The sequence below is a fragment of the Toxorhynchites rutilus genome, chromosome 1, assembly GCF_029784135.1.
Source record: "Toxorhynchites rutilus septentrionalis strain SRP chromosome 1, ASM2978413v1, whole genome shotgun sequence".
Classification (NCBI taxonomy): Eukaryota; Metazoa; Arthropoda; class Insecta; order Diptera; family Culicidae; genus Toxorhynchites; species Toxorhynchites rutilus.
Window position 1 is genome coordinate 190023130 of NC_073744.1, and position 26843 is coordinate 190049972.

General features: G+C 31.1%; 2 protein-coding genes across 2 annotated transcripts in view; one reads left to right on the forward strand and one right to left on the reverse strand.

Moving 5' to 3' along the window:
* Nucleotides 1-20794, reverse strand: part of LOC129761661 (uncharacterized) — a 35724-nt gene extending 14930 nt beyond the window's left edge. The window contains exons 1-3 of the mRNA XM_055759394.1: nucleotides 20686-20794; nucleotides 19910-20627; nucleotides 10834-10904 (exon numbers count right to left, since the gene is read on the reverse strand). Of these exons, the coding sequence (XP_055615369.1) occupies nucleotides 10834-10904; nucleotides 19910-20627; nucleotides 20686-20697 (801 nt within the window). The 5' untranslated portion in view covers nucleotides 20698-20794. The remainder of the gene's footprint in view (nucleotides 1-10833; nucleotides 10905-19909; nucleotides 20628-20685) is intronic.
* Nucleotides 20795-21689: 895 nt separating this feature from the next.
* Nucleotides 21690-22937, forward strand: LOC129761662 (uncharacterized). The gene has a single exon (XM_055759395.1). The coding sequence runs from the start codon at nucleotides 21690-21692 to the stop codon at nucleotides 22902-22904; it is 1215 nt and encodes a 404-aa protein (XP_055615370.1). The 3' UTR covers nucleotides 22905-22937.
* Nucleotides 22938-26843: the final 3906 nt, after the last annotated feature.

Consider the following 26843-nt stretch of genomic DNA (forward strand, 5'->3'; position numbering starts at 1 on the left):
AGATGATAATCGCTATAAGAATATGATGATTTGGGGAAATAATTTGTACTGCATGGGCTGAAAGGCCCCGGGATTTTCAAACAAATGGCGCCACTAAAAAATGAACAAGATTCATTTCGAGAGGATCACCTGTCACTAGCTTATGTGTAAAGTTCCATGACATTTGCGTTCATTTGTTCACAAACTACAGTTGTTTAAGTGTCACTACCTGAGCATTCGCATTGGAAATGGAAAAAGAGGAATATCGTATTTCGATCAATCATTGTTTTTGGATGGAAAAAACTCTCGAACAATCAATGCAGTGGTTGACGAAATGTTATGCTACTTCTGCTCCTTCGAGAACAACAGTTTATCGGTGGTTTAATGAATTCAAAATGGACCGTACAAGCACCGCAGATGCACCTCGATCTGGAAGGCCAAAAGAGGCTACGAATCCAGAAATCGTAAAACAGGTGTATTGACTCGTATTGAAGATCGTAAAGTGAAGTTACGCGAGTTAGCTGAGGCCGTATGCATTTCAAAAAAAAAGAGGGGGGATTCATTCTACACGAAATTTTGGCCATGAAAAAGCTATCCGCACGATGGGTGCCGCGTTTGCTGGCCGTCAACCAAAAACAGCGGCGTGTTGATGATTCAACAGCCGGTTTGGCGTTGTCGAAGCGTAATCGAGTGGGCTTCTTTCGACGTATTGTGACGATTGATGAAACGTGGATCCATTACCACACTCCTGAGTCCAATAGGCAGTCTGCAGAGTGGCACTGAAGCATATTTGGAAGACTTAGACGTTTCGTACTACAAAAGGAATCGAAATGTTGGAAACTCGCTATACCAAGTGAATTACCTTCGAAGGAAACTATGTTGCAGAATAAATACAGGTTTGCCCAAAAACGATTGTTTTCATCAAGGTGAAGGTGGAAGCTAGCCACAAATGGCTACCAGAAAGGCACTCATTTCTTTCATCTCCCTCCCTCACCCCTCGCCCGAAAATCAATAATTTTGCGAAACAGTGTGAAGAAAATGATCGTTTTCGCACACTTTCCATCAAGTAATGTAAACCAAACTCTAATCGATTACTCACAAGATATTAAATTTTCATCTGCTGTCGCACTGTATAGTGAAAAACGTCGGAAAACTCGAGCTAGTGCTCTGAAAGTTAAATTTTGATTTTTCAAGTTTCGGCAATGGTTTTGTTTGTATTGGTGAAACCATCGTTATTTTTTCGACACTGATGCCAGACAACATCATCGATCAACGAAGGAAAATATTAAGGAATTATCAACATCAAGTTACTATGCGGAAGAACTTGTAAATACCAAAAGAGTCCCAAATCGCATGTGTTATAAATTTGCTTATGTTACACTCGCGTATAATCAGAATTTTACTTGATATGCAATTGCACCTTCTATATATATTTATATCTGCAATTGTTCATCGAAACATATCGTACATACATTGTTATTTTTGTCAAATGTATTCAAAGACTCGTGTCAATGAAGCGCCACACAGCTTGATAAGTGAATTGATCTATTTACGTGTGCTTTGTTCTTCTCTCACAAACACTATAACCCCATTTTTACACGTGGTTTTACCTATACTACTACAATGGCTTCCTTCCACCTTCACCTTAAAAATTCCGGGACTTTTCAGGAACACAGGCAATAATATTTGTCTTGCATGAAACATGCCGTGTTAATTACGTTACGTGCCGAATAGTATAATATCACCTTAAGGCAGTATTCTAGTCTATCAATTTGAAAAATAAATCTTTTTTTTTTCTTCATATTTTCTCTCTATCGCATGAACCAATAAAAAAATTATAGTTTTTAAATTTCACTATTCTTAAAAAACGGGAGACGTAAAAACACATTAAAAACGGCATTTTTCTCTTCAAACGGTAGCCATTTTTCCAAAAAAAAACATGTTTTTGACTTGTCCGAGGTTCATGCGATACCGACATCTTCACTGATTCAGAGTCTGTTCGATTTTTTTTTGTTTCAGATAACTAGAAGGGAATCGTGGAATCGTGTACGCCCTGGCACAACTTTTTTTTCCATACCTCTCACTTTATCAGCTCTTAACTATTCTAATTACGAATATTTGTTCTACGTTAATTTTTTTTTATTCTTAAAAGATAGATAAACAAAAAATGATATAATGGATAATAAAAAAATCCTTGGCTTTATTTTTTTGGAGCTCGAAAAAACGTCCAACATTCGTGGCTCTACACTTCCTTAATGAATCTCTGCAGGGACAAATTTTCAGTCTTTTTCTATACTCGAAGTAGTGAACATCGCTTGTTGGTGTGTTTGACATTGCATCAAAACAGCGAACACTGACGCCAAGCAGGCGTTAACGTCCGCGCCACACAATTCGTTCGGAAATCAGAAAACTAGATCATCGTGAGTGTTGTGAATTTCGCGTGGCAATCGCAAAACTGTCCAACAAAGATGACATCTGTGTTGATCTTGATGCAACTCTTCTCGAGGTGAACAAGATTAACAGAAAGGGTTTGTTTTGTTTATTTAGTCACCATGAAAATAAATGTCGTTCCCGAATGTTGTATGTGATTTGACTTCGCCTGTCAGTAGCAAAAGTTTCTACACTAAAAATGACAGCTGCGCTTACCTCGAGTGAGAAAGCCAGTAATTATTACTTATATTTTGAGAACGGCACAAAATGGTGAGAAGTGTTCAAACATTAAAGCCGGGTTTGGGAGTTGGCAGTTACTCGATTGCATGTAAACGTCAAACGATCCGAAGAATTACGAACGCACTCATACCACGAAATTGACATTTGATTTGTATGTATGGGGCTACTCGCCCCATACAAACTAAAAACTTCGAAGTAGCTGATATCAAATGTCAAATTTCGTGGTATGAGTGCGTTCGTAATTGTTTAGATCGGTTGACGTTTACTCGCAACTGAGTAACTGACAATGTTTAATCCCGGCTTTAGTCGCTTCAAGTCACCAGTGTATGGCTGTGTATGTATGCTATGTTGAACGCTTGTTTGGTGTTTGTTGGTTTGCATTGTACGAACGATGTTTAAAGGTGCGATTCGACTGAGGCAGTACTAAATGTCATGTAGCATGATTTTTGATACTTGCAAGTATTGCCATTGTTGTGGTTTCCATGCGGTGCCAAAGATAGATTGATGTTGTTATGGGATGTGGAATAAAAGTGCTGGTGCAACAAGTATATAATCGCCCGTAGTCGAGTGTATGTAATTTTCGAAAAAGGCTACCGGAATAGCGTTCGAGATAAATTTTCAATATCCGAAGTTATAAATAAGCGAATTTAATAAAAGAACAGTATAGTCCTGCGTCAAAAATGTGGTCGTGTCTTGGACACAACCTCCTTTGATTTTTTCGAAAGACCAATCCATTTTCAATCCATATAAGCAGAGAAGACATCGAAGCTATTTGGGTAGTAGATTGATTCGTTGAACTATTTTAGCAGAGGATTATTCGGTTTGAAAATGGAAAAAAGTTTATTGCCAAATTCAACATGTTCTTAATTTACAATGATTAAAAGTATTACGATCATTTTGTAGATGTGTGCGTGCAGAATGATAATTCTATTTTGATTTTGACATTTATTTTTCAATCAACACGTTGAGCCCAGCGTCGGTTCCTAGGGGCCGACGTTGAGCTTTTTTGTAGGAAAACGCTGACTGACTGTGACTGACAGTTACAAAATGAGAAAATAAAAATGTATACGGGTTGTTTTCGGATGTTTTACAAAATGTGACTACTTTCTAGTCCAATTTATGACTATATTCTATTTATACAATAAATATCTTTGGAAGTAGGGACCGACACTGATGTTGTGCAAACGCTCTTGATGCGAACCAAATGGAAAGCGCAGCGAGAAAAATCAGGGCTCAACGTGTTAAGTAAAGTCCGAAAGTTATGAAATATTGTCAAATTGAAACTGAAGAAGATCCCGAAAACTGTTAGGAGCGAGAAGCACTTTCGCCCGCTCTCTTCCCTGGAAAATTTGGAAATCTCCATTACATTGAATGCCCCAAAACTATATACAGTGACTCAAATCCGTAATCGTACTCCACCATGCATATCTCTTTTTCCTTTTTTTGAAAGTCGAAACAAACTTTCGGAACATTCTATTTAGATAAAATTATAGTGTCATATGACAGTTAAAAGGTTTGCTGTCTGTTTTCAGAATAATGGTTTTTATTTCTCTAAAAAATTAAACGTAAAAAAATCTAAAAGCAATGTTTAAACATGATGGTGGTGGAGGGATGATATAAGGGTGCATGTATGAGGAATTTGGATTTCATCGATGGTGTATTGGGTCCGAATGTTTACTCGATCATCCTGAAGGAAAATATGAAGCAAAGTGTTAACAAAATGGAATGGAACTAATGATTCAAGTTTTGCCAAGACAATGACCCAGAACTCAAGACATATAAAGTTCATACATGATTACATTACAATTACTCAAAAGTTATAGATATCCCTCCACAATCTTCCGACATCAATCCCAGTAAAAAAACTAAGGAGGTTATCTGTGTAGGAAATTTAGAAACCATTAAATTTCTAAAAATAACGATTTTGAAAACCATCTCATGAAAAAAAATGATAAATATACCTTCCGAATACATGAAAAACTGGTAGATAAGACTAAAGACAGCTAAAGACAGTTGCAATGAACAAGGGATAGCATAATAATGATGGAATTAGGGGAAGGCCAACGCCTTCGAAATAGAGTAGAGATTTCAAGCGTACGAATATGAGTTTGAGTCAATTATCATACATTAGCACATACATTCGCCATTTTTAGAGAAAAAAAAACATTATTCTGAAAACAGATAGCAAACCATTTAACTCTCATATGACACTATAATTTTATCTAAATAGAATGTTCCGAAGGCTTGTTTTCGACTTTCAAAAGAAGGGAAAAGAGATCTGCATGGTGGAGTACGATTACGGATTTGAGTCACCGTAAAAAAACAAGTTCATTTTAAGTTGATCGTGTCTGAACCTTGATTTATTTCACCAATAAAGGAAAAATCATGCAACGAAGGGTTATTATCATCTCACTGTAATTAGTCTGATAAAGCTATTTACTATTCCGATTTAATTTCATAAAGTGAAACAAAATAATTAGCAGACACTGAAAACCTAACAAATCCAGTTTAACGCAGTAGGCTTTAGAAGAAAAATTGAATCTGCGAAAAAATCACATTCTCACGTTCAAATCTACCATTTACCACAATAACCGATTTGACGGCGCGTCAAATCCGATTGTGTTATAGGGGAGCCACGGGTAAGACGGACAGTGGGGGTATAATGGACAAGTGATTGATTTGTATAGTTGCATTATGAATTTAAAATTTCTGTTGATGAGAAACCCTTCTGCATGCTTTTCTGAAATATTTAAACCATCCTATGACCATGAATACTGATCAAAAGTGAAATAGGGAAACAAAAACCGAAAAACAAACATGATTCCGCGTGTTGATGTAACTTTTGCGGCTTCGCTGATGGTTATATTTCGGTTTGTGAGTTGACAGAGAAGCGATATTAGATATGAACGGAAAAGTAAATTCATTCGTAAGCGGTAAATTTAAATTATTGAAATAATTGCACTGGGGAGGTGAAATGGACAGTCACATCTATAATCACATCCAATGCATAATGGAAAAAGAAGGAAAGAATATAAACCTCTTTTTTTATATTGCTTTCTCTTTTTGTTCTATTTCAGGTACTGGACGCACAAACACTGAGCGAGAGTAAAATTATCCCTCTCGCGAGCGATAAACCTCTACGCTTCGTATATTATGAACCTATCCATATTCCCCCCACTACATGTCCATTCTACCCGCACCGATGAAAATGCTTGTTTTAATTTCAGTGAAAAACATGGAAAAACACATTTTTATAAAACATTTGACCAGTTATTTCGAAATCCAGTATATTGAACTGTAAGAAACTGCTTTTAAATTTTTGAAAACATGAGTTTCCAAAGATACAATTGAAGTTTTCCTTAACATGTCCGTCTTATCCCCCATCTCCCCTATGCAATTGTTTGTTAGCTCGGATCTGTCATTAACCCCAATTTCCCGCGCGCACGTTCATTGATAGCTACTAGGGGAAATCAGGGTAAGACCCTAACGATTTCCACATATTTCCAAGACATCCCATGTTGACTTCAAATCGTTACAGAACCTCTCTTGGACTATTCATGAACTGTTCTAAAGAATCTGTTGATCTTTTGTTATAGTAGAACTCGAATTTCGATAGAATACAACAATTTATGTTTTAGGTGAAATTAATGGGGACGTGGGTAAGATCGTCACCCTGTCGGGGTAGAACCGACACCTCCAAAGAAACGAATGAAAGCTTGTTACAATAATTTCAAAGTTGTAAGAGGCTATCCATATACTATGTGGACACTTGAGAGGGAGAGGCGGGGAGAGGGAATAGTTGCAAATGATACGTAATTGGATTGCAAGATCAAAATCAAAAATCAAAACTTTGAGCGTTTTGAGATACTCCTAAATCATGTTCGAGTGAGCTGAAATTTTGCAAAGGTCATTCTTTTGGGCCAATAAACAAAATGTACGTGGTCGGTTTTTGGAATTAGACATGACCATTTTCGCAGCCACCCTAGTGATCCACCGGAGATGTGGCCGATTTCTCGTTTAAATGCCCTTACTCAACGTTGGTTTCGGCTGTTCTCGGCTGAATATAAATCCAGCTCTGTTGTTTCATCTTTCAAACATAAACACAAGACATCTACAAAAAGGACGCATTTTATCTGTCAGTAAAACACAAGCCAGGTGTCGGCTATACCCAGACTGAAAGTGTCGGTATCACCCCGAACGGACTCAACATTTCACAACAATATTTTTTGGTATCGATAAGCAACAAAACCAAAATACACTAGACAAAGATCTAAGATCAAAGCCTAATTCTGATAAAAGTATCGAGTTTTCTAAAACTTTCCAAAACTAAAACACTCGAATTCTGCTAGCGAAATTTCATACGGACCGTCTCCTTTTTGCTGACCGCTCTTTTCGTTGTTGTTTATTTTGACAGCAAAGCGACCTCCGCAGCTGTGTGGTGGTGACTCGAAATGTAAGAAATGACAAGTGTGTACAGGGGACATCGGAAAATTTGCAAAAAAAAAATACTTCTAACTGGAAAAATCAGGGGGTGTCGGTTTTACCCCGATTTGCCCTACTGGTGCAATATTGGGGGTAGGCCCACTTACCAAATTCCGCATTATGGACGGATGTTGCTCATTGTGCGCGTGTGGCGCGCGTTTTTGTTGCGTTTATTCGAGGCATAATTTAGCACGCGCCCCGTCGAAGTGTGAATTCGGCGCCGATTGTTATGGCGTTTAACGAGTGAAGCAGAATTTGTTTGAATTTGGAATGTACAGGTGCGTGGGTGGATAGCAACGCGATAATTGGGACCGTGCTTTGGACCGTTGATCGTCAATTGTCGAATAGCGCGCGGTGGCTGTTGTTGAAATATGAATAATGAAACGGAGCGGATAAACAAGAACTGTTTTTGTTGATTAATACAATTGTGTCCAAATCGAATGAATTACGATTCAATTGTTTCGATTTCTAACAAAGCTATGAATTAGTGATGACAAGATTACAAGCTAATCGATGCAGTAATCTGGCAGTTAACGTAGGATGAACAGCTTTGTTTTTTTTATCGCTTATGAACATTATGAATCAAATAGAACTAATTGAAAACAAAACCATAATTTTGAATGAACATTTCTTTTGCAGAAGTAAGCTTAGTTGAATAGTAAGGATGAAGGTTATTAAAGGGTGAGTCACATCAAATTGCATCACGGAAAAAACGCTGTAGAAATTCGCCCAGTAGACCGATCCTTTTGAAAATTTTAGACAGTAAAATAAAAACTATTAAACAACTTTTGGCATTTTCTTTTTATTCATACTTCGAGCCCAAGCCCGTATGCTCGCACCTTCCTCTTTACCCCGTCCATAAGGTTCTTTACAACGTAAGGTTGTAGTTTTTTTTTGAACAGAAATCCATTTTCTCTTGAAGTCCGCCTCCGATTTGACAACTTTTGGGTTCTTCCGGAGGGCCTGCTTCATAATCGCCCAATATTTCTCTATTGGGCGAAGCTCCGGCGCGTTGGGCGGGCTCATTTCCTTTGGCACGAAGGTGACCCCGTTGGCTTCGTACCACTCCAACACGTCCTTTGAATAGTGGCACGAAGCGAGATCCGGCTAGAAGATGGTCGGGCCCTCGTGCTGCTTCAATAGTGGTAGTAAGCGCTTCTGTAGGCACTCCTTAAGGTAAACCTGCCCATTTACCGTGCCGGTCATCACGAAGGGGGCGCTCCGCTTTCCGCAAGAGCAGATCGCTTGCCACACCATGTACTTTTTGGCAAACTTGGATAGTTTCTGCTTGCGCATCTCCTCCGGAACGCTGAATTTGTCCTCTGCGGAGAAGAACAACAGGCCCGGCAGCTGACGAAAGTCCGCTTTGACGTAGGTTTCGTCGTCCTTTACCAGGCAATGCGGCTTCGTCAGCATTTCGGTGTACAGCTTCCGGGTTCGCGTCTTCCCCACCATGTTTTGCCTTTCGTCGCGGTTAGGAGCCTTCTGAACCTTGTATGTACGCAGGCCCTCCCGCTGCTTGGTCCGCTGGACGAATGAACTTGACAAATTCAGCTTATTGGCGACATCCCGGACCGAACTTCTCGGATCACGTCTAAACTGCTTAACTACGCGCTTGTGATCTTTTTCACTGACGGAGCATCCATTTTTGCCGTTCTTCACCTTCCGGTCGATGGTTTGGTTCTCGAAGTATCGTTTTAGTACTCTGCTGACCGTGGATTGGACGATTCCCAGCATCTTACCGATGTCCCGATGTGACAACTCCGGATTCTCGAAATGAATGCACAGGATTAATTCACGACGCTCTTTTTCGTTCGACGACATTTTTCCAAATTTACGAAAAATTGACAGTAAAGCATGGCCAACGTGATCTATACACTCTTATCTGATTATAAGCGAAAGCTGAAGATATAATTCCTAAAAATAAAATTTCTACAGCGTTTTTTCCGTGATGCGATTTTATGTGACACACCCTTTAGTGTTGATAGAAGATTTGTTTAGAAGATTTGTTTTTCTTCGCTTATTTTTCATCGGTCTATTTTCCGCCAAATTCAGTGCCAATCGCCTTCAATTTATCTGGAGTGCAAGTTTAAATTGTCCGGTCAATGTTCTAGATGTTTCTAACAGTTTCCTCCGATTTGACATATATTTAATTTTTTGTATTCAAAAAGTTAACTTGTTCCTAATGACGCTGTAAATAAACTAAAGGACAGATCGCACTCAAAATTGTCATTATGACCACTGACAATAGCATCAACTTAAAGAAAATGAAAAAGGTTCAAAGGGAAGATTTCCAATTACAAATTCCCGGTATTTATTTGACAGAATGTATATGACATCAAAAGAAAATCATCGGTTTATCGAAGTGGTTTGTTTACCAAATATCTAGGCTTGGTTCATGACGTTTTGGATATGTCACTAGAGCCTTTTTTGACAAATAGCGGGAAGTTTCGCAAATTGTGAACAAATATGGAACGAAAATTGTATCTGATAACGACTTTATATTATAATGATAAGTTTTAGTGGATATATCGGAAAATACATAAAAAAAATGATTAAGTAAGCGTCAGGACTTCGTGTTTTAAGTAAGCAAATACCTGGAAGTGAAAGATTTCATTCAAATTATGGCAATTAAAAATAGCCTTCGGATCTGCTTATCTCAAAGAGAGTATTTTTCTCCTCACTAAAAATTCTGGAAGAAATGCAAAGAATTCACGATCTTGGTCCTTCTAAACTGTTTCAATATAAATTTCTTGAAAAAATGTTGCAAAGAGGTTGCAATTTTTTTCTGAGTCATTCCGCACGGTATTGTCAAGGTGCATGCGTGATGGAAAACCATTGCTTTTTAATTTTGTTTTTATGTAATTAAAGAAACTTTTCGGGTTAGACTTTATGTCCGACTCTGTTTTTAAGTTGTAATCTTCAAAAGCGATTTTAACAGTTGAGTTGAGCTGTTCGCAGATGTTCAGATATTTTTTTGAGATTAGCGTCAGATTTGTATTTCTTATAAATCTTATGTGCCTTCTGCTACTTCAATGTTTTCCACACTTCTAAATAAATCCTGCTAATTGATGAAGTTAAGCCTACACCTAATTGATTGGCAATTTGCTTTAGTGTAATCAGAGACTTTCTCGAATTCATAATCAAATGGTTTTTGGGTATTATCTATGAATATAGAATATTCGATAGCTGTGTGAAAGCTTAATTTTTCCAAAGTGGAGTTAATGATTCAGTCACACAAAAATCTTCGGTCATATTTGTCGACAAAAAATCCAAGAAGCATTTCTGTCGATTATGAACATTGTTTATTTGATTCAACCCAAGACCGGCTGTTTTATCAAGAATAAATTGCAGAGTCTTATTATCACCAACAACTGGAAGCAAGTTGAATTCATTGTTAATATCAGTGATAAAGTCCGCATTTGGTTGATTGAAATCTCCGTATATATCGATTTTTGATTCTCAAGGAAGATAAAATCGTTTCAGCAACTTCGACAAATTTCTCATAACAACTACTTTGAGCACGATCAGGGGGGAAGTAAACAGATGCAAATATATGTATCTCTCCCGCAATAAGTGCTTTGACCCACACATGCTCAAACTCGTCGAATTCTGTTGTTGGAATATATTCTGAATTTATTAATGAATTAATAGAAATAAGGACGCCGCCTCCCGATTTTTTATGGGATTTGTGGAGATTACGGTCATCTCTGAAGCCATTAAAACGATTTCCGAATACTTCATCGCTTCTACCACATCATCCCAACTTGTCTCTGTGGCCATAATTATCGAGAAAGAAGAATTCAGAATAATCATTTGGATTTCTTTCATTTCAAGTGGACTTTTCATACGGTTGAAATTTTGACAGAATATCAAAATTTCAACTACATGTAGTTGTTGAGGCGAGGTTCATTATCTACTAATTGATATGACGAGGCATCCAAATTGTTAAAACTTACTACTTCTCCTTGGTGTGAAGCTAACAATTCATTATCTTCTGGGACGTCTGACTTCGTTAATGGAAACACCTCCTTCTGAGAAGATGTCATGTCTTGCGATGTCTCGCCAGGAAGTGGCAAGTTGTCATCCTCCTATAGGTTCGTCAATTTGAAATGATAAAATGATAAAACGATAAAATGATAAAATGATAAAATGATAAAATGATAAAATGATAAAATGATAAAATGATAAAATGATAAAATGATAAAATGATAAAATGATAAAATGATAAAATGATAAAATGATAAAATGATAAAATGATAAAATGATAAAATGATAAAATGATAAAATGATAAAATGATAAAATGATAAAATGATAAAATGATAAAATGATAAAATGATAAAATGATAAAATGATAAAATGATAAAATGATAAAATGATAAAATGATAAAATGATAAAATGATAAAATGATAAAATGATAAAATGATAAAATGATAAAATGATAAAATGATAAAATGATAAAATGATAAAATGATAAAATGATAAAATGATAAAATGATAAAATGATAAAATGATAAAATGATAAAATGATAAAATGATAAAATGATAAAATGATAAAATGATAAAATGATAAAATGATAAAATGATAAAATGATAAAATGATAAAATGATAAAATGATAAAATGATAAAATGATAAAATGATAAAATGATAAAATGATAAAATGATAAAATGATAAAATGATAAAATGATAAAATGATAAAATGATAAAATGATAAAATGATAAAATGATAAAATGATAAAATGATAAAATGATAAAATGATAAAATGATAAAATGATAAAATGATAAAATGATAAAATGATAAAATGATAAAATGATAAAATGATAAAATGATAAAATGATAAAATGATAAAATGATAAAATGATAAAATGATAAAATGATAAAATGATAAAATGATAAAATGATAAAATGATAAAATGATAAAATGATAAAATGATAAAATGATAAAATGATAAAATGATAAAATGATAAAATGATAAAATGATAAAATGATAAAATGATAAAATGATAAAATGATAAAATGATAAAATGATAAAATGATAAAATGATAAAATGATAAAATGATAAAATGATAAAATGATAAATGATAAAATGATAAAATGATAAAATGATAAAATGATAAAATGATAAAATGATAAAATGATAAAATGATAAAATGATAAAATGATAAAATGATAAAATGATAAAATGATAAAATGATAAAATGATAAAATGATAAAATGATAAAATGATAAAATGATAAAATGATAAAATGATAAAATGATAAAATGATAAAATGATAAAATGATAAAATGATAAAATGATAAAATGATAAAATGATAAATGATAAAATGATAAAATGATAAAATGATAAAATGATAAAATGATAAAATGATAAAATGATAAAATGATAAAATGATAAAATGATAAAATGATAAAATGATAAAATGATAAAATGATAAAATGATAAAATGATAAAATGATAAAATGATAAAATGATAAAATGATAAAATGATAAAATGATAAAATGATAAAATGATAAAATGATAAAATGATAAAATGATAAAATGATAAATGATAAAATGATAAAATGATAAAATGATAAAATGATAAAATGATAAAATGATAAAATGATAAAATGATAAAATGATAAAATGATAAAATGATAAAATGATAAAATGATAAAATGATAAAATGATAAATGATAAAATGATAAAATGATAAAATGATAAAATGATAAAATGATAAAATGATAAAATGATAAAATGATAAAATGATAAAATGATAAAATGATAAAATGATAAAATGATAAAATGATAAAATGATAAAATGATAAAATGATAAAATGATAAAATGATAAAATGATAAAATGATAAAATGATAAAATGATAAAATGATAAAATGATAAAATGATAAAATGATAAAATGATAAAATGATAAAATGATAAAATGATAAAATGATAAAATGATAAAATGATAATGATAAATGATAAAATGATAAAATGATAAAATGATAAAATGATAAAATGATAAAATGATAAAATGATAAAATGATAAAATGATAAAATGATAAAATGATAAAATGATAAAATGATAAAATGATAAAATGATAAAATGATAAAATGATAAAATGATAAAATGATAAAATGATAAAATGATAAAATGATAAATGATAAAATGATAAAATGATAAAATGATAAAATGATAAAATGATAAAATGATAAAATGATAAAATGATAAAATGATAAAATGATAAAATGATAAAATGATAAAATGATAAAATGATAAAATGATAAAATGATAAAATGATAAAATGATAAAATGATAAAATGATAAAATGATAAAATGATAAAATGATAAAATGATAAAATGATAAAATGATAAAATGATAAAATGATAAAATGATAAAATGATAAAATGATAAAATGATAAAATGATAAAATGATAAAATGATAAAATGATAAAATGATAAAATGATAAATGATAAAATGATAAAATGATAAAATGATAAAATGATAAAATGATAAAATGATAAAATGATAAAATGATAAAATGATAAAATGATAAAATGATAAATGATAAAATGATAAAATGATAAAATGATAAAATGATAAAATGATAAAATGATAAAATGATAAAATGATAAAATGATAAAATGATAAAATGATAAAATGATAAAATGATAAAATGATAAAATGATAAAATGATAAAATGATAAAATGATAAAATGATAAAATGATAAAATGATAAAATGATAAAATGATAAAATGATAAAATGATAAAATGATAAAATGATAAAATGATAAAATGATAAAATGATAAAATGATAAAATGATAAAATGATAAAATGATAAATGATAAAATGATAAAATGATAAAATGATAAAATGATAAAATGATAAAATGATAAAATGATAAAATGATAAAATGATAAAATGATAAAATGATAAAATGATAAAATGATAAAATGATAAAATGATAAAATGATAAAATGATAAAATGATAAAATGATAAAATGATAAAATGATAAAATGATAAATGATAAAATGATAAAATGATAAAATGATAAAATGATAAAATGATAAAATGATAAAATGATAAAATGATAAAATGATAAAATGATAAAATGATAAAATGATAAAATGATAAAATGATAAAATGATAAAATGATAAAATGATAAAATGATAAAATGATAAAATGATAAAATGATAAAATGATAAAATGATAAAATGATAAAATGATAAAATGATAAAAATGATAAAATGATAAAATGATAAAATGATAAAATGATAAAATGATAAAATGATAAAATGATAAAATGATAAAATGATAAAATGATAAAATGATAAAATGATAAAATGATAAAATGATAAAATGATAAAATGATAAAATGATAAAATGATAAAATGATAAAATGATAAAATGATAAAATGATAAAATGATAAATGATAAAATGATAAAATGATAAAATGATAAAATGATAAAATGATAAAATGATAAAATGATAAAATGATAAAATGATAAAATGATAAAATGATAAAATGATAAAATGATAAAATGATAAAATGATAAAATGATAAAATGATAAAATGATAAAATGATAAAATGATAAAATGATAAAATGATAAAATGATAAAATGATAAAATGATAAAATGATAAAATGATAAAATGATAAAATGATAAAATGATAAAATGATAAAATGATAAAATGATAAAATGATAAAATGATAAAATGATAAAATGATAAAATGATAAAATGATAAAATGATAAAATGATAAAATGATAAAATGATAAAATGATAAAATGATAAAATGATAAAATGATAAAATGATAAAATGATAAAATGATAAAATGATAAAATGATAAAATGATAAAATGATAAAATGATAAAATGATAAATGATAAAATGATAAAATGATAAAATGATAAAATGATAAAATGATAAAATGATAAAATGATAAAATGATAAAATGATAAAATGATAAAATGATAAATGATAAAATGATAAAATGATAAAATGATAAAATGATAAAATGATAAAATGATAAAATGATAAAATGATAAAATGATAAAAATGATAAAATGATAAAATGATAAATGATAAAATGATAAAATGATAAAATGATAAAATGATAAAATGATAAATGATAAAATGATAAAATGATAAAATGATAAAATGATAAAATGATAAAATGATAAAATGATAAAATGATAAAATGATAAAATGATAAAATGATAAAATGATAAAATGATAAAATGATAAAATGATAAAATGATAAAATGATAAAATGATAAAATGATAAAATGATAAAATGATAAAATGATAAAATGATAAAATGATAAAATGATAAAATGATAAAATGATAAAATGATAAAATGATAAAATGATAAAATGATAAAATGATAAAATGATAAAATGATAAAATGATAAAATGATAAAATGATAAAATGATAAAATGATAAAAATGATAAAATGATAAAATGATAAAATGATAAAATGATAAATGATAAAATGATAAAATGATAAAATGATAAAATGATAAAATGATAAATGATAAAATGATAAAATGATAAAATGATAAATGATAAAATGATAAAATGATAAAATGATAAAATGATAAAATGATAAAATGATAAAATGATAAAATGATAAAATGATAAAATGATAAAATGATAAAATGATAAAATGATAAAATGATAAAATGATAAAATGATAAAATGATAAAATGATAAAATGATAAAATGATAAAATGATAAAATGATAAAATGATAAAATGATAAAATGATAAAATGATAAAATGATAAAATGATAAAATGATAAAATGATAAAATGATAAAATGATAAAATGATAAAATGATAAAATGATAAAATGATAAAATGATAAAATGATAAAATGATAAAATGATAAAATGATAAAATGATAAAATGATAAAATGATAAAATGATAAAATGATAAAATGATAAAATGATAAAATGATAAAATGATAAATGATAAAATGATAAAATGATAAAATGATAAAATGATAAAATGATAAAATGATAAAATGATAAAATGATAAAATGATAAAATGATAAAATGATAAAATGATAAAATGATAAAATGATAAAATGATAAAATGATAAAATGATAAAATGATAAAATGATAAAATGATAAAATGATAAAATGATAAAATGATAAAATGATAAAATGATAAAATGATAAAATGATAAAATGATAAAATGATAAAATGATAAAATGATAAAATGATAAAATGATAAAATGATAAAATGATAAAATGATAAAATGATAAAATGATAAAATGATAAAATGATAAAATGATAAAATGATAAAATGATAAAATGATAAAATGATAAAATGATAAAATGATAAAATGATAAAATGATAAAATGATAAAATGATAAAATGATAAAATGATAAAATGATAAAATGATAAAATGATAAAATGATAAAATGATAAAATGATAAAATGATAAAATGATAAAATGATAAAATGATAAAATGATAAAATGATAAAATGATAAAATGATAAAATGATAAAATGATAAAATGATAAAATGATAAAATGATAAAATGATAAAATGATAAAATGATAAAATGATAAAATGATAAAATGATAAAATGATAAAATGATTAAATGATAAAATGATAAAATGATAAAATGATAAAATGATAAAATGATAAAATGATAAAATGATAAAATGATAAAATGATAAAATGATAAAATGATAAAATGATAAAATGATAAAATGATAAAATGATAAAATGATAAAATGATAAATGATAAAATGATAAAATGATAAAATGATAAAATGATAAAAATGATAAAATGATAAATGATAAAATGATAAAATGATAAAATGATAAAATGATAAAATGATAAAATGATAAAATGATAAATGATAAAATGATAAAATGATAAAATGATAAAATGATAAAATGATAAAATGATAAAATGATAAAATGATAAAATGATAAAATGATAAAATGATAAAATGTTAAAATGATAAAATGATAAAATGATATAATGATAAAATGATAAAATGATAAAATGATAAAATGATAAAATGATAAAATGATAAAATGATAAAATGATAAAATGATAAAATGATAAAATGATAAAATGATAAAATGATAAAATGATAAAATGAAAAATGAAAATTTCAAAAATAAAAAAATAAAAAAAATGGAAAATTGAAAATTCAGAATTTTGCAAAAAAACGAAAATTCAAAAAGTTAAAAAAACAGAAAACTTAAAAAAATATGAATATGAATATATATATATATATATATGTATATATATATATATATATATATATATATATATATATATATATATATATATATATATATATATATATATATTCATATATTTAGAAAATTAAAAAAAAAAAAAAATAATTAGAAAACTACACAAAAGAAATGAAAATTTGGAAAGTACAAAAAAATAAAACAAAATCATAAAAATAAGGAAATCAAGAAAATTTATAGAAAATAATTAAATCCAAAAATTCAGAAAATTAAAAAAAGAAAAATTTGAAAATTTTTAAATCCAGAAATTACGGAAAATTAAAAAAAAAAATGAAAATCTGAAAACAAAATCGTAAAAATTCCATAAAATCAAGGAAAATTTAAAAAAATTTAAGATTGAAAAAAATCAGAAAATTCATAATTTTAAAAATTAAGAAAACTCAAACAATCATGAAATTCAAAAAAATATCTAATTCAAAATATTAATCGGAGAAAAATAAATCTGAAAATTTAGAAAAAAAAATTAAACTAATCAAAAAATAAATAGAAATTAAAAATAACAAAAAAAAAATTCATAAAAATTCAAAGAATTCTGAAACAAATCAAACAATTTTGAAAATTTTAAAAAAGTCCAGAACAATTGTAAAATTCAGAATTATTTAGAATACTGAGGGGATTCAGAGAATGAAATTTAAAAGAATCATCACATTCAGAAAGTAAAAAAAATAACAAATTCTAAAAATAACTAAATTCGGAAAAAATAGAAAAATTGGAAAATTATATAAAATAAATAAAATCTATAAAACTCGAAAAACACTGAACAAAAAAAAAATTGTAAATTTATAATAAATTCAGAAAACTTTAATTAAGGAAGCTTAGAATATTTAGAAAATCAAAATTTAAAAAATTCATAAAGTCAAAATAATTCAAAGAACCAAAACAAAATCTGAAAATTCAAAAAAATTTGAAAATTTATAATTTACTAAATATTGAAAAATTCATAACATTCATAAGAACAAATAAAAAATATGAAATTACAAAAAACATCATCACATTGAAAAAGTTACGAAAATTTGAAAAAACAAACAAAAAAGAAATGATTAAAAAATTCAAAAATACGAATGTTCAAGATTTTTTTTAATCATTTCTTTTTTGTTTGTTTTTTCAAATTTGAAAATTTTAAACAACATTGGAGATTTAAAAAAATCAGAACAATTACAAAATTAAAAAAAAAAAAATTAGAAAAAAATTCCGAAAGTTCTGAGAATTCCGAAAAAATCAAATAGTTTGGAATTTTGAAATATTTTCTAAAATTTAGAAAATTTTAAAAAATATAAAAAAATGTGTCCTAATATCTTGTGTTATCAGTAGAATGAATATGAGATTTTGCTACCCTAATTCGCTTACAAGATTGGCATCAACAGTTTGGATGTCATTGGTGAGGCTACACCGCCCTGATTCAGACTAATCAAAACAAAATCCAGAATATGCATAAAAATAAAAATAAAATTTTAAACTAAAAAAAACAATAAAATTTCATAAAATTCACATTCAGAAAACAAAAAATCATAAAAAAAAATCATAAAGATAAAAAAATCGGAAATTTAAATAAAATAGAAAAGTTGTAAAATAAAAAAAAAGATAAAATATCCAGAAAATTCAAAAAAATCATAACAAAAAAAAATTGCAAAAATCTAGAAAACTTTAATCAAGGAAGTTCCGAATATTTAGAAAATCCAAATTTCAATATATTTAAAAAACTAAAAAATTTGAAAATTAAGATAATTTAGAAAATTTATGAGCCTCATAATATAAAAAAAAATCCATAACATTCTAATAAACATATAAATATATAAACAAAATATAAACAAAAAACATGAAATTTCAAAAAATATCATCACTTTGAGAAAATTACGAAAATCAAAAAAAAAACAGAGAAGAAATTGTTGAAAAATTCAAAAATATCTGGAAATTAGAAAATTTCAAAAATATATAGAAGATTTAAAAAATTCAGAACATTCACAAAAATTGGGAAAAAAATAAAAATTAGAAAAAAAACCCAAAATATTCTGAGAATTCCAAAAAAAAATCAAATAGTTTGGAAATTTAAATTTTTTTCTAAAATTTAGTAAATTCTGAAAAATTGAAAAAAAAAATAAAAAAAAGGGAAAATTGAATATCCCTTAGTCAAGTGGCTTAACCTTTGTCCAACACTTCATGGAAGTGGTTTTCTCAGCAAAATCCTGAATCCGAACTATTGGCGTAGAAGCAAGTAAAAAGCATTCAGGGTTCAATAATCTTTATTTCACGGAAGATGATGTATTAGTTATAATTAATTCTAATGTGAGCGGCAAGACTAAAGTTACCAAAGGTTTTCAAGTTACTCATCAAGTGGCACGAAGCTAATCCCACGTATAGCTGATAACTTTATCCCTATACATAACTGTTTACATTAATTTCTGTGGGTCAATTCTTCTTTTCCTTGCGGGAGACAGTTTGGTTTTTTGCACTCAGTAGATGACTAATAGCCGGGCTCAATAACCATGCTGATACAAATGGGGCTTGTACGAACCATCGTCCTCGTGTCCTCCATTGGACCGGGACTGAACGGCAGCCGTGGCCAACGCATCCAGAAAAACGGCTTTCGCGTGTTGAACCTCTGGCGTCTCGACCGGAACTCCGTTCTTGATCACCGGCACGTGCTGCGGACCATGCCAGGCACCGGGCAGGCTCTTGGCGGCATGCTCCTCGTGATGAATTGGCACGTAGACCTCATGTTGGGCGACCTTTGCGTAAGCGGCAGCGTGAGCGGCCTTAGCGTGTTTGACCTCCGGCGTTTCAATCGGGACACCCTTCTCGATCACTGGAACATGCACGGGACCGTCCCAGTAAGCCACCGGGGAATAGTGACCAATGGGAACGTAGCTCACAGGTGCTGGGGCATAGACCGAGCGCTTGTGCAGTGAATGAGATGCGGCCGGAGCAGGGCCCTGGGGAAGGTTGGTACCCACCACTTGGAAACCGTTTTTCGGATCGGCGATGTATTTCACCGTCTGCAGGTGGCCATTGGCATCGATGTAGGAGTACTCGCCATGTGTCACTCCGTGAGCGTCCTTCGCTTCCATCTTCTGTGAGTTTGGATCGGAATAACCGTAGGAATAGCCACCGGCGCCATCGTGGGCGTGAAACTGGGAGGACACGTCGTGTCCCAATGGCGAACCGGAGCAAGCCGATGCGAGCAGCAGGACGGATCCCAAAATCTGGAAGACGAAAGAGGCTCATTTCAGGTTTCAACTGAGACATTCACCAAGCACTTACGAAGAACTTCATTGTGGCTGTTAGAATAATAAACACAATTATTCACTACTGAGTGCAAATCTAAACCGGGAAACCTCCTAGCTGATCAAGCTCAAACCAGGACTGTTTGCAAACTGTGCCTTTCGGATGATTTGAAATCTATTTTATATCTGTCTCGGTATTCAACGGTTTCGTTATCATATGCTCTCCATTTGCTTTATGTTTTACATATATGAAGATGAATAATTGTGTATATAACCCATCAGAGCTTATTTCCAGCAATTATGATAGCGAATCGCTTAATTGAACATCTGCACAACGATTGTTTGTGGAATTGGATGAGATATTTGACAAATTATTCCAACTCAATTTTATCGTGTATTTTACATGTCTCATTGGATCAATAATCACATAATAAATGCTGCGCCAAACGTTTTCACGATTTGCAATGCACACTGCGATCGTAAAAAAAGTTTGCACGACAAATTGAGAATGCGCATTAATCCGAGAAAGTTCCTGACCTTGGACAGTGCGAGTTTCTTTGACATTGACTATTCGCCAACGAAGTAAATGTGTTTAGTAAAATTATTTGCCGACATTTTCAATTTGAAACGGTTTTTTCTTGCTCTTCGTCTCCTTCCATCGCTAATCATCATCACTGTTTTGTTTTGATCCTAGCTCAAAATAGAATTTATCTAATGCGATTCGAACAACAGACACGCAGACACGAAGAAGTCGATTCAATTAAGCATATTGTCTGAAAATTGTTTTCCACGGAACCAAAAATTGATGAACTTGTTTTTTAATTGACCGGTGAAAAACGGAATCGATCGAAACCGAACGAAGTATAAAATCGATTCAAACTCACTGAGACGGCACAGTTCGCAAACAGTCCTGGTTCGAGTACAATCAGCCTAGGAGGTTTCCGGTCTCGTTTTGCATTCAACAGTGAATAATTGTGTATTTTCAAGAGTTACAAGCAAAACATTTCATGATGAGAGCCTCCGTGAGTCGTTTTAAAAAAGATGTTGAGTCTAACAGTGACATTTACGTGGTTCTTCCAGGTTTTGGGATCTGTGCTGCTGCTTGCGTCGGCCTGTTCCGGTTCGTATCTGGGTTATGACGTATCTTCCCAGTATCAAGCTCAGGATGGCGTCGGTGGATATTCGTATGGTTATGCGGACCCAAACTCCCAGAAACATGAGTCGAAAGATGCTCACGGAGTGACTCATGGAGAGTATTCGTACATCGATGCACATGGACACGTGCAGAAGGTGCAATACACTGCCGATCCTAAACACGGTTTTCAAGTAGTTGGAACGAACCTTCCCAAGGGTCCTGCTCCTGCAGCTCATGCCGTTGCGCCGAGTCACTATGCTGCTGCCCGATCCTATTCGTATCCGGTAGTTCTTGGGCATGATGGTGCTCCTCTGGAAACTCCTGAGGTCAAGGCAGCTAAGGCGGCTCACTTCGCGGCCCACGCTCAAGCTAAGGCAGGACTTTACAAGCGTTCTGCTTACGCCCCAACAGCTCACTGGGACCATTATACTCCTGAGCAGAAGAAGTGGCACGGACCTCAACACTACCCAGTAATTGTGAAAGGCGTTCCAGTTGAGACTCCAGAAGTTCAACATGCCAAGGCAGCTCATGCTGCTGCTTACGCTAAGGTTGCGAAAAATGACAAGTACGCACCAATTCACGAGCCAACCCATCATCATGCCAAGAGCTACTACGCGTCTGAGCACGTCCCAGTGATCAAGAACGGAGTTCCAGTCGAAACGCCAGAGGTTCGACACGCCAAGGCCGCTCATGCTGCTGCCCATGCTAAGGCTGCCACTTACGGTGGTCACTACGCACCTCATTGGGATCATCATGCTCCAGAGCCGAAGGCTTGGCATGGACCTCTGCACTACCCGGTTATTGTGAAGGGCGTTCCAGTCGAGACACCAGAAGTTCAACATGCCAAAGCCGCTCATGTCGCTGCCTACGCTAAGGTTGCAAACTCCGGCCGATACACCCCGATTCATGAGGATCAGTATGCTAGAAGCTACGGATCGTGGCACACTTCCCAATACGTTCCCGTTGTGATCAAGAATGGAGTTCCCGTTGAAACACCGGAGGTTCAGCATGCTAAGACTGTTTTCCTGAAGGCCCATGCCACCGCAAGCGCCCAATCGAGATCCTACGGACACGAGGATGATGGTTCCTACAAACCTCACGCGTATCATCACTCTTATTAGAGTTTCTCCGGAGGTTTTTTTTTTCCATGAACATTCGCACTACATCTACCTATTAATCATCTCTTGAGTGCAAACCGTTAACTGCTGTCACAATGTACGAAGAGTTTTCCCACGAGCTGCAGCAGGGGTACATGCTGTCAACCATTCACGAGCAGGCAAAGTTCGTGGGAATAGCTTCAAAATCATGATAATGTAAGAATTGAAGATTGAAGAAGTGTAATAAAATGTTACCAGTACCCAATTGAAGGACGATTTTTTTATTTTTTTTTATTTTCAATTTTCAATATTGTACAGACTACATCATATTATGCTCCTAATTATATTTTTTGATGCCTTTTCGTTCATCCCGAAGTTTTTATTTCGCTAACATTCACTCTTATCCCGGATCCCGATCGGATTTCAAGCTTCGCAATCTGAACGAGATCGTCTTCTGCATTGTAAAATCCACCCGAGAAAAAAAAATGCAAAAAACGGCAACATTGCCTTGGCGCGAAACAAACGTCAAAATAGTTCATCTGCATTCGTGAAGCTATCGATTTTATATCACACTAGCTGACCCGGCAAACTTTGTCTCGCTCAAAATTTGTTTTTTGTTATCAATTCATTCAAACATTCACGTTTTCTTACTAAGCGCAAGTTCATGAGCCCAATCGCAGAATTGTTCATTGATTGATCTTCTGATAGACCCCGTTGAATTTACCTTTTACTAAAAAATTCCTAGTACTTCTACCAAAATCATTATAATATCAAATTATTTTCAGACACAATTCTCGTTCAAGATTTTTCAACCACTTGCAAATAACATGTTTCTCCGTTACATGGAATAAATGTTTGATAGAGAAAATATTATAGAATAAAGACAGATCCCTCCCCTCTTCTCCCCTTAGAGAGGGGGAGGAGTGTTCATTCACCATAGGAACGTTTCGTCTTCACCTAAAATCTTCACATGTCAAATTTGGCTCCATTTGCTTGATTAGTTCTCGAATTATGCATAAATTTGTTTTTCATTTGTATGACAGTCCACCCTAAGAGAGGGGAGAGGAGTGTCGAACCAGCATAGAAACATTTATTGTATCATAAAAACTCCACATGCCAAATTTGGTTTCGTTTGCTTGATCGAATCTCGAGTTATGCAGAAATTTGTGTTCCATTTGTATGGGAGACCCCTCCTCCCTCAGAGAGACGGGAGGAGTGTCTATTCGCCGTAGAAACGTTTTGTGTCCCCTGAAACCTTCGCATGCCAAATTTGGTATTTTCTTGATTAGTTTTCGAGTCATGCAGAAATTTGTGTTTCATTTGTATGGCGACACCCCCTTAGAGAGGGGGGAGGAGTATCTAACCACCATAGAAACATTTATTACACCCTAAAACCTTCACATGCCAAATTTGGTTTCATTTGCTTGGTTAATTTTCGAGTAATGCAGAAATTTGAGTTTCATTTGTATGGCAACCCCCTCTTAAAGAGGGGCTTGACAGTCTAACAACCATAGAAACGTTTACTGTACCCTAAAACCTTCACATGCCAAATTTGGTTTCATTTGCTTGATTAATGCTCGAGTAATGTAGAAAGGGCCTGGCCGGGTAAGGGAGTAAAAAGTGCCCCCAAACCAAATCACTAGCTGTATGGCAAATATTGTAAAGGATATTAAATAAGAAATTTTGGCGGTTTATTTGAACCCCTATGTGGTTTGACGTAGGATCTATAGTGAAAAACGTACTTTTTCGTTTAATTCACGCCATCCTCAATAGATCCGAGATAAAAATTTGAAAAAAATACTGAATGTGCATCTTACCACGGTGTATCAAGAAAAATTATCAAAAAAAATATTTCATCAAAAATTTTAGTACTAAAAAAAATATTTAAATTTTGAAAATTTTTTTTTGGGATTTAGAGATTCAGTACTACTCTAATTCATATTTAAATGTGCTCTTACGGCTTTTCTAGATTAATAAATATCTCCAAGCTGTTTTTTTATATCTAATAATAAAAATAAAATAATAAAAAAAATAAAAAAATGTTATAGATTTTCTGGCATTTCAAAATTTTGAAAAAAAAAATTACTTTGAGACCACAAATCCGCTTTTTTTTTAAATTTTAATCTCTCAATTGAAAACCACGAATACAATAAAATAATCGATTTCAAAAAAATAAAAATAATAATGCAGACGATGAAGAAAATTATTTTTGTGTCACACAATGGTCTTAAAAATTCAGGAAAAATTACGCCACATGTAGAAAAAAGACACATACGAACGCATTTAAATAAAAATTTGAGCAGGAGTGGGTCTCAAAGTTATATTTTTTTTCAAAATTTCGAAATGCCAGAAAATCTATAACATTTTTTTGTACTGTGTAATTTTTTTAAATTTTATTTTTATTATTACATATTTGAAAAAAAAACAGTTTGAAGATATTTATCAATCGAGAAAAGCCGTAAGAGCACATTTGAATATGAATTAGGGTAGTACTGAATCTCTAAATCCCAAAAAAAAATTTTTCAGAATTTTAATATTTTTTTTAGTACTACAGGGAAACTTCGATATAACGTACCCTCGTTATAGCGTACCCTCGATATAACGTCACTCGATATAACGTACACATTTCCAAAGTGTAAAGGAAAAAAAAAATCAATTTTTTTTTTCCTGATAGAACGATGAATAGATAATGTTTTAGTTAGATGTTTTAGTATTGTGATGCTAAAACAAGTTTTGTACCTTCAATCAATCCCGAAATACAGCTGGTTTTGTGAATCCAGATTCTAAATGAATCAAGCTTCAATCAACAGTACGAAGGGAAACATCATGAGAAAGGATGGCTTCGTCTTCTGATTGAAGTTGTTCATTAACTTTACTAAAACAGCAACACAATAATGTATTATAGACTACGTTTGTGGGTACTTTATTATGCTTCGATATAACGTACAATTCGATACAACGTACAATTTTGAAAGTGAAATGTACGTTATATCGAAGTTTACCTGTAACATTTTTGATGATTTTTTTTTTTTTGATAATTTTTCTTGATACACCGTGGTAAGATGTACATTCAGTATTTTTTTCTAATTTTTATCTCGGATCTATTGAGGATGGCGTGAAATAAACGAAAAAGTACGTTTTTCACTATAGATCCTACGTCAAACCACATAGGGGTTCAAATAAACCGCCAAAATTTCTTATTTAATATCCTTTACAATATTTGCCATACAGCTAGTGATTTGGTTTGGGGGCACTTTTTACTCCCTTACCCGGCCAGGCCCTTTGTGTTTAATTTGTTTGGCAGCTTCCCTCAGAGAGGGGGAGGGGTCTCAAACTATCACGAAAACCTTCCCCGGCCCTATAAACCCCCTACATACCAATTTTCATGTTGATAGGTTTCGTAGTTTCCGATTCTATAAGAATCAGACAGACAGACAGACAGAAATCCATTTTTATATATATAGATCATCAGTTACATTTCATTACCTGTTCTCTGAATTAGCATTTTCGCTTGTAGAAAACCTTAACCTACAAACCTTAACCTACATTAACCTACCTTAACCTAATCTAAACCTAAGGTTAGCAATACCGATTACCTGTGGCAACTCGGGGTTAGTAATCAAAGTATTACGAACCAATGAAACCCAGTTTCTCCAAGCGAAACCTAACCGACCTTAGCAGATATTGGAGAATTCTTTGATTTTTTTTCTTAACCATCATATTACGAACTAGCGAAACCCTATTACCGTTCTTCTTGTATTCCATCTTTGAACGCCATCAAATAATCATTGTGAGTCTTACCAAAATTATTCAAATTTAATTTAATTGCCTCTACAGTAAGCCAGAGGGCACCTTTCGATCGGGAACATTTTTTAGAAAACTGTGACGTTATCAACTCCTCTGGATCACTGATTTGTAATTTCAAATGTATTATAGACTTGAATGAGGGGTCTGTTCCATACA

Coding starts and splice junctions, on each gene's coding strand:
- LOC129761662 (XM_055759395.1), top strand. CDS start 21,690: ATGTTGAGTCTAACAGTGACATTTACGTGGTTCTTCCAGGTTTTGGGA.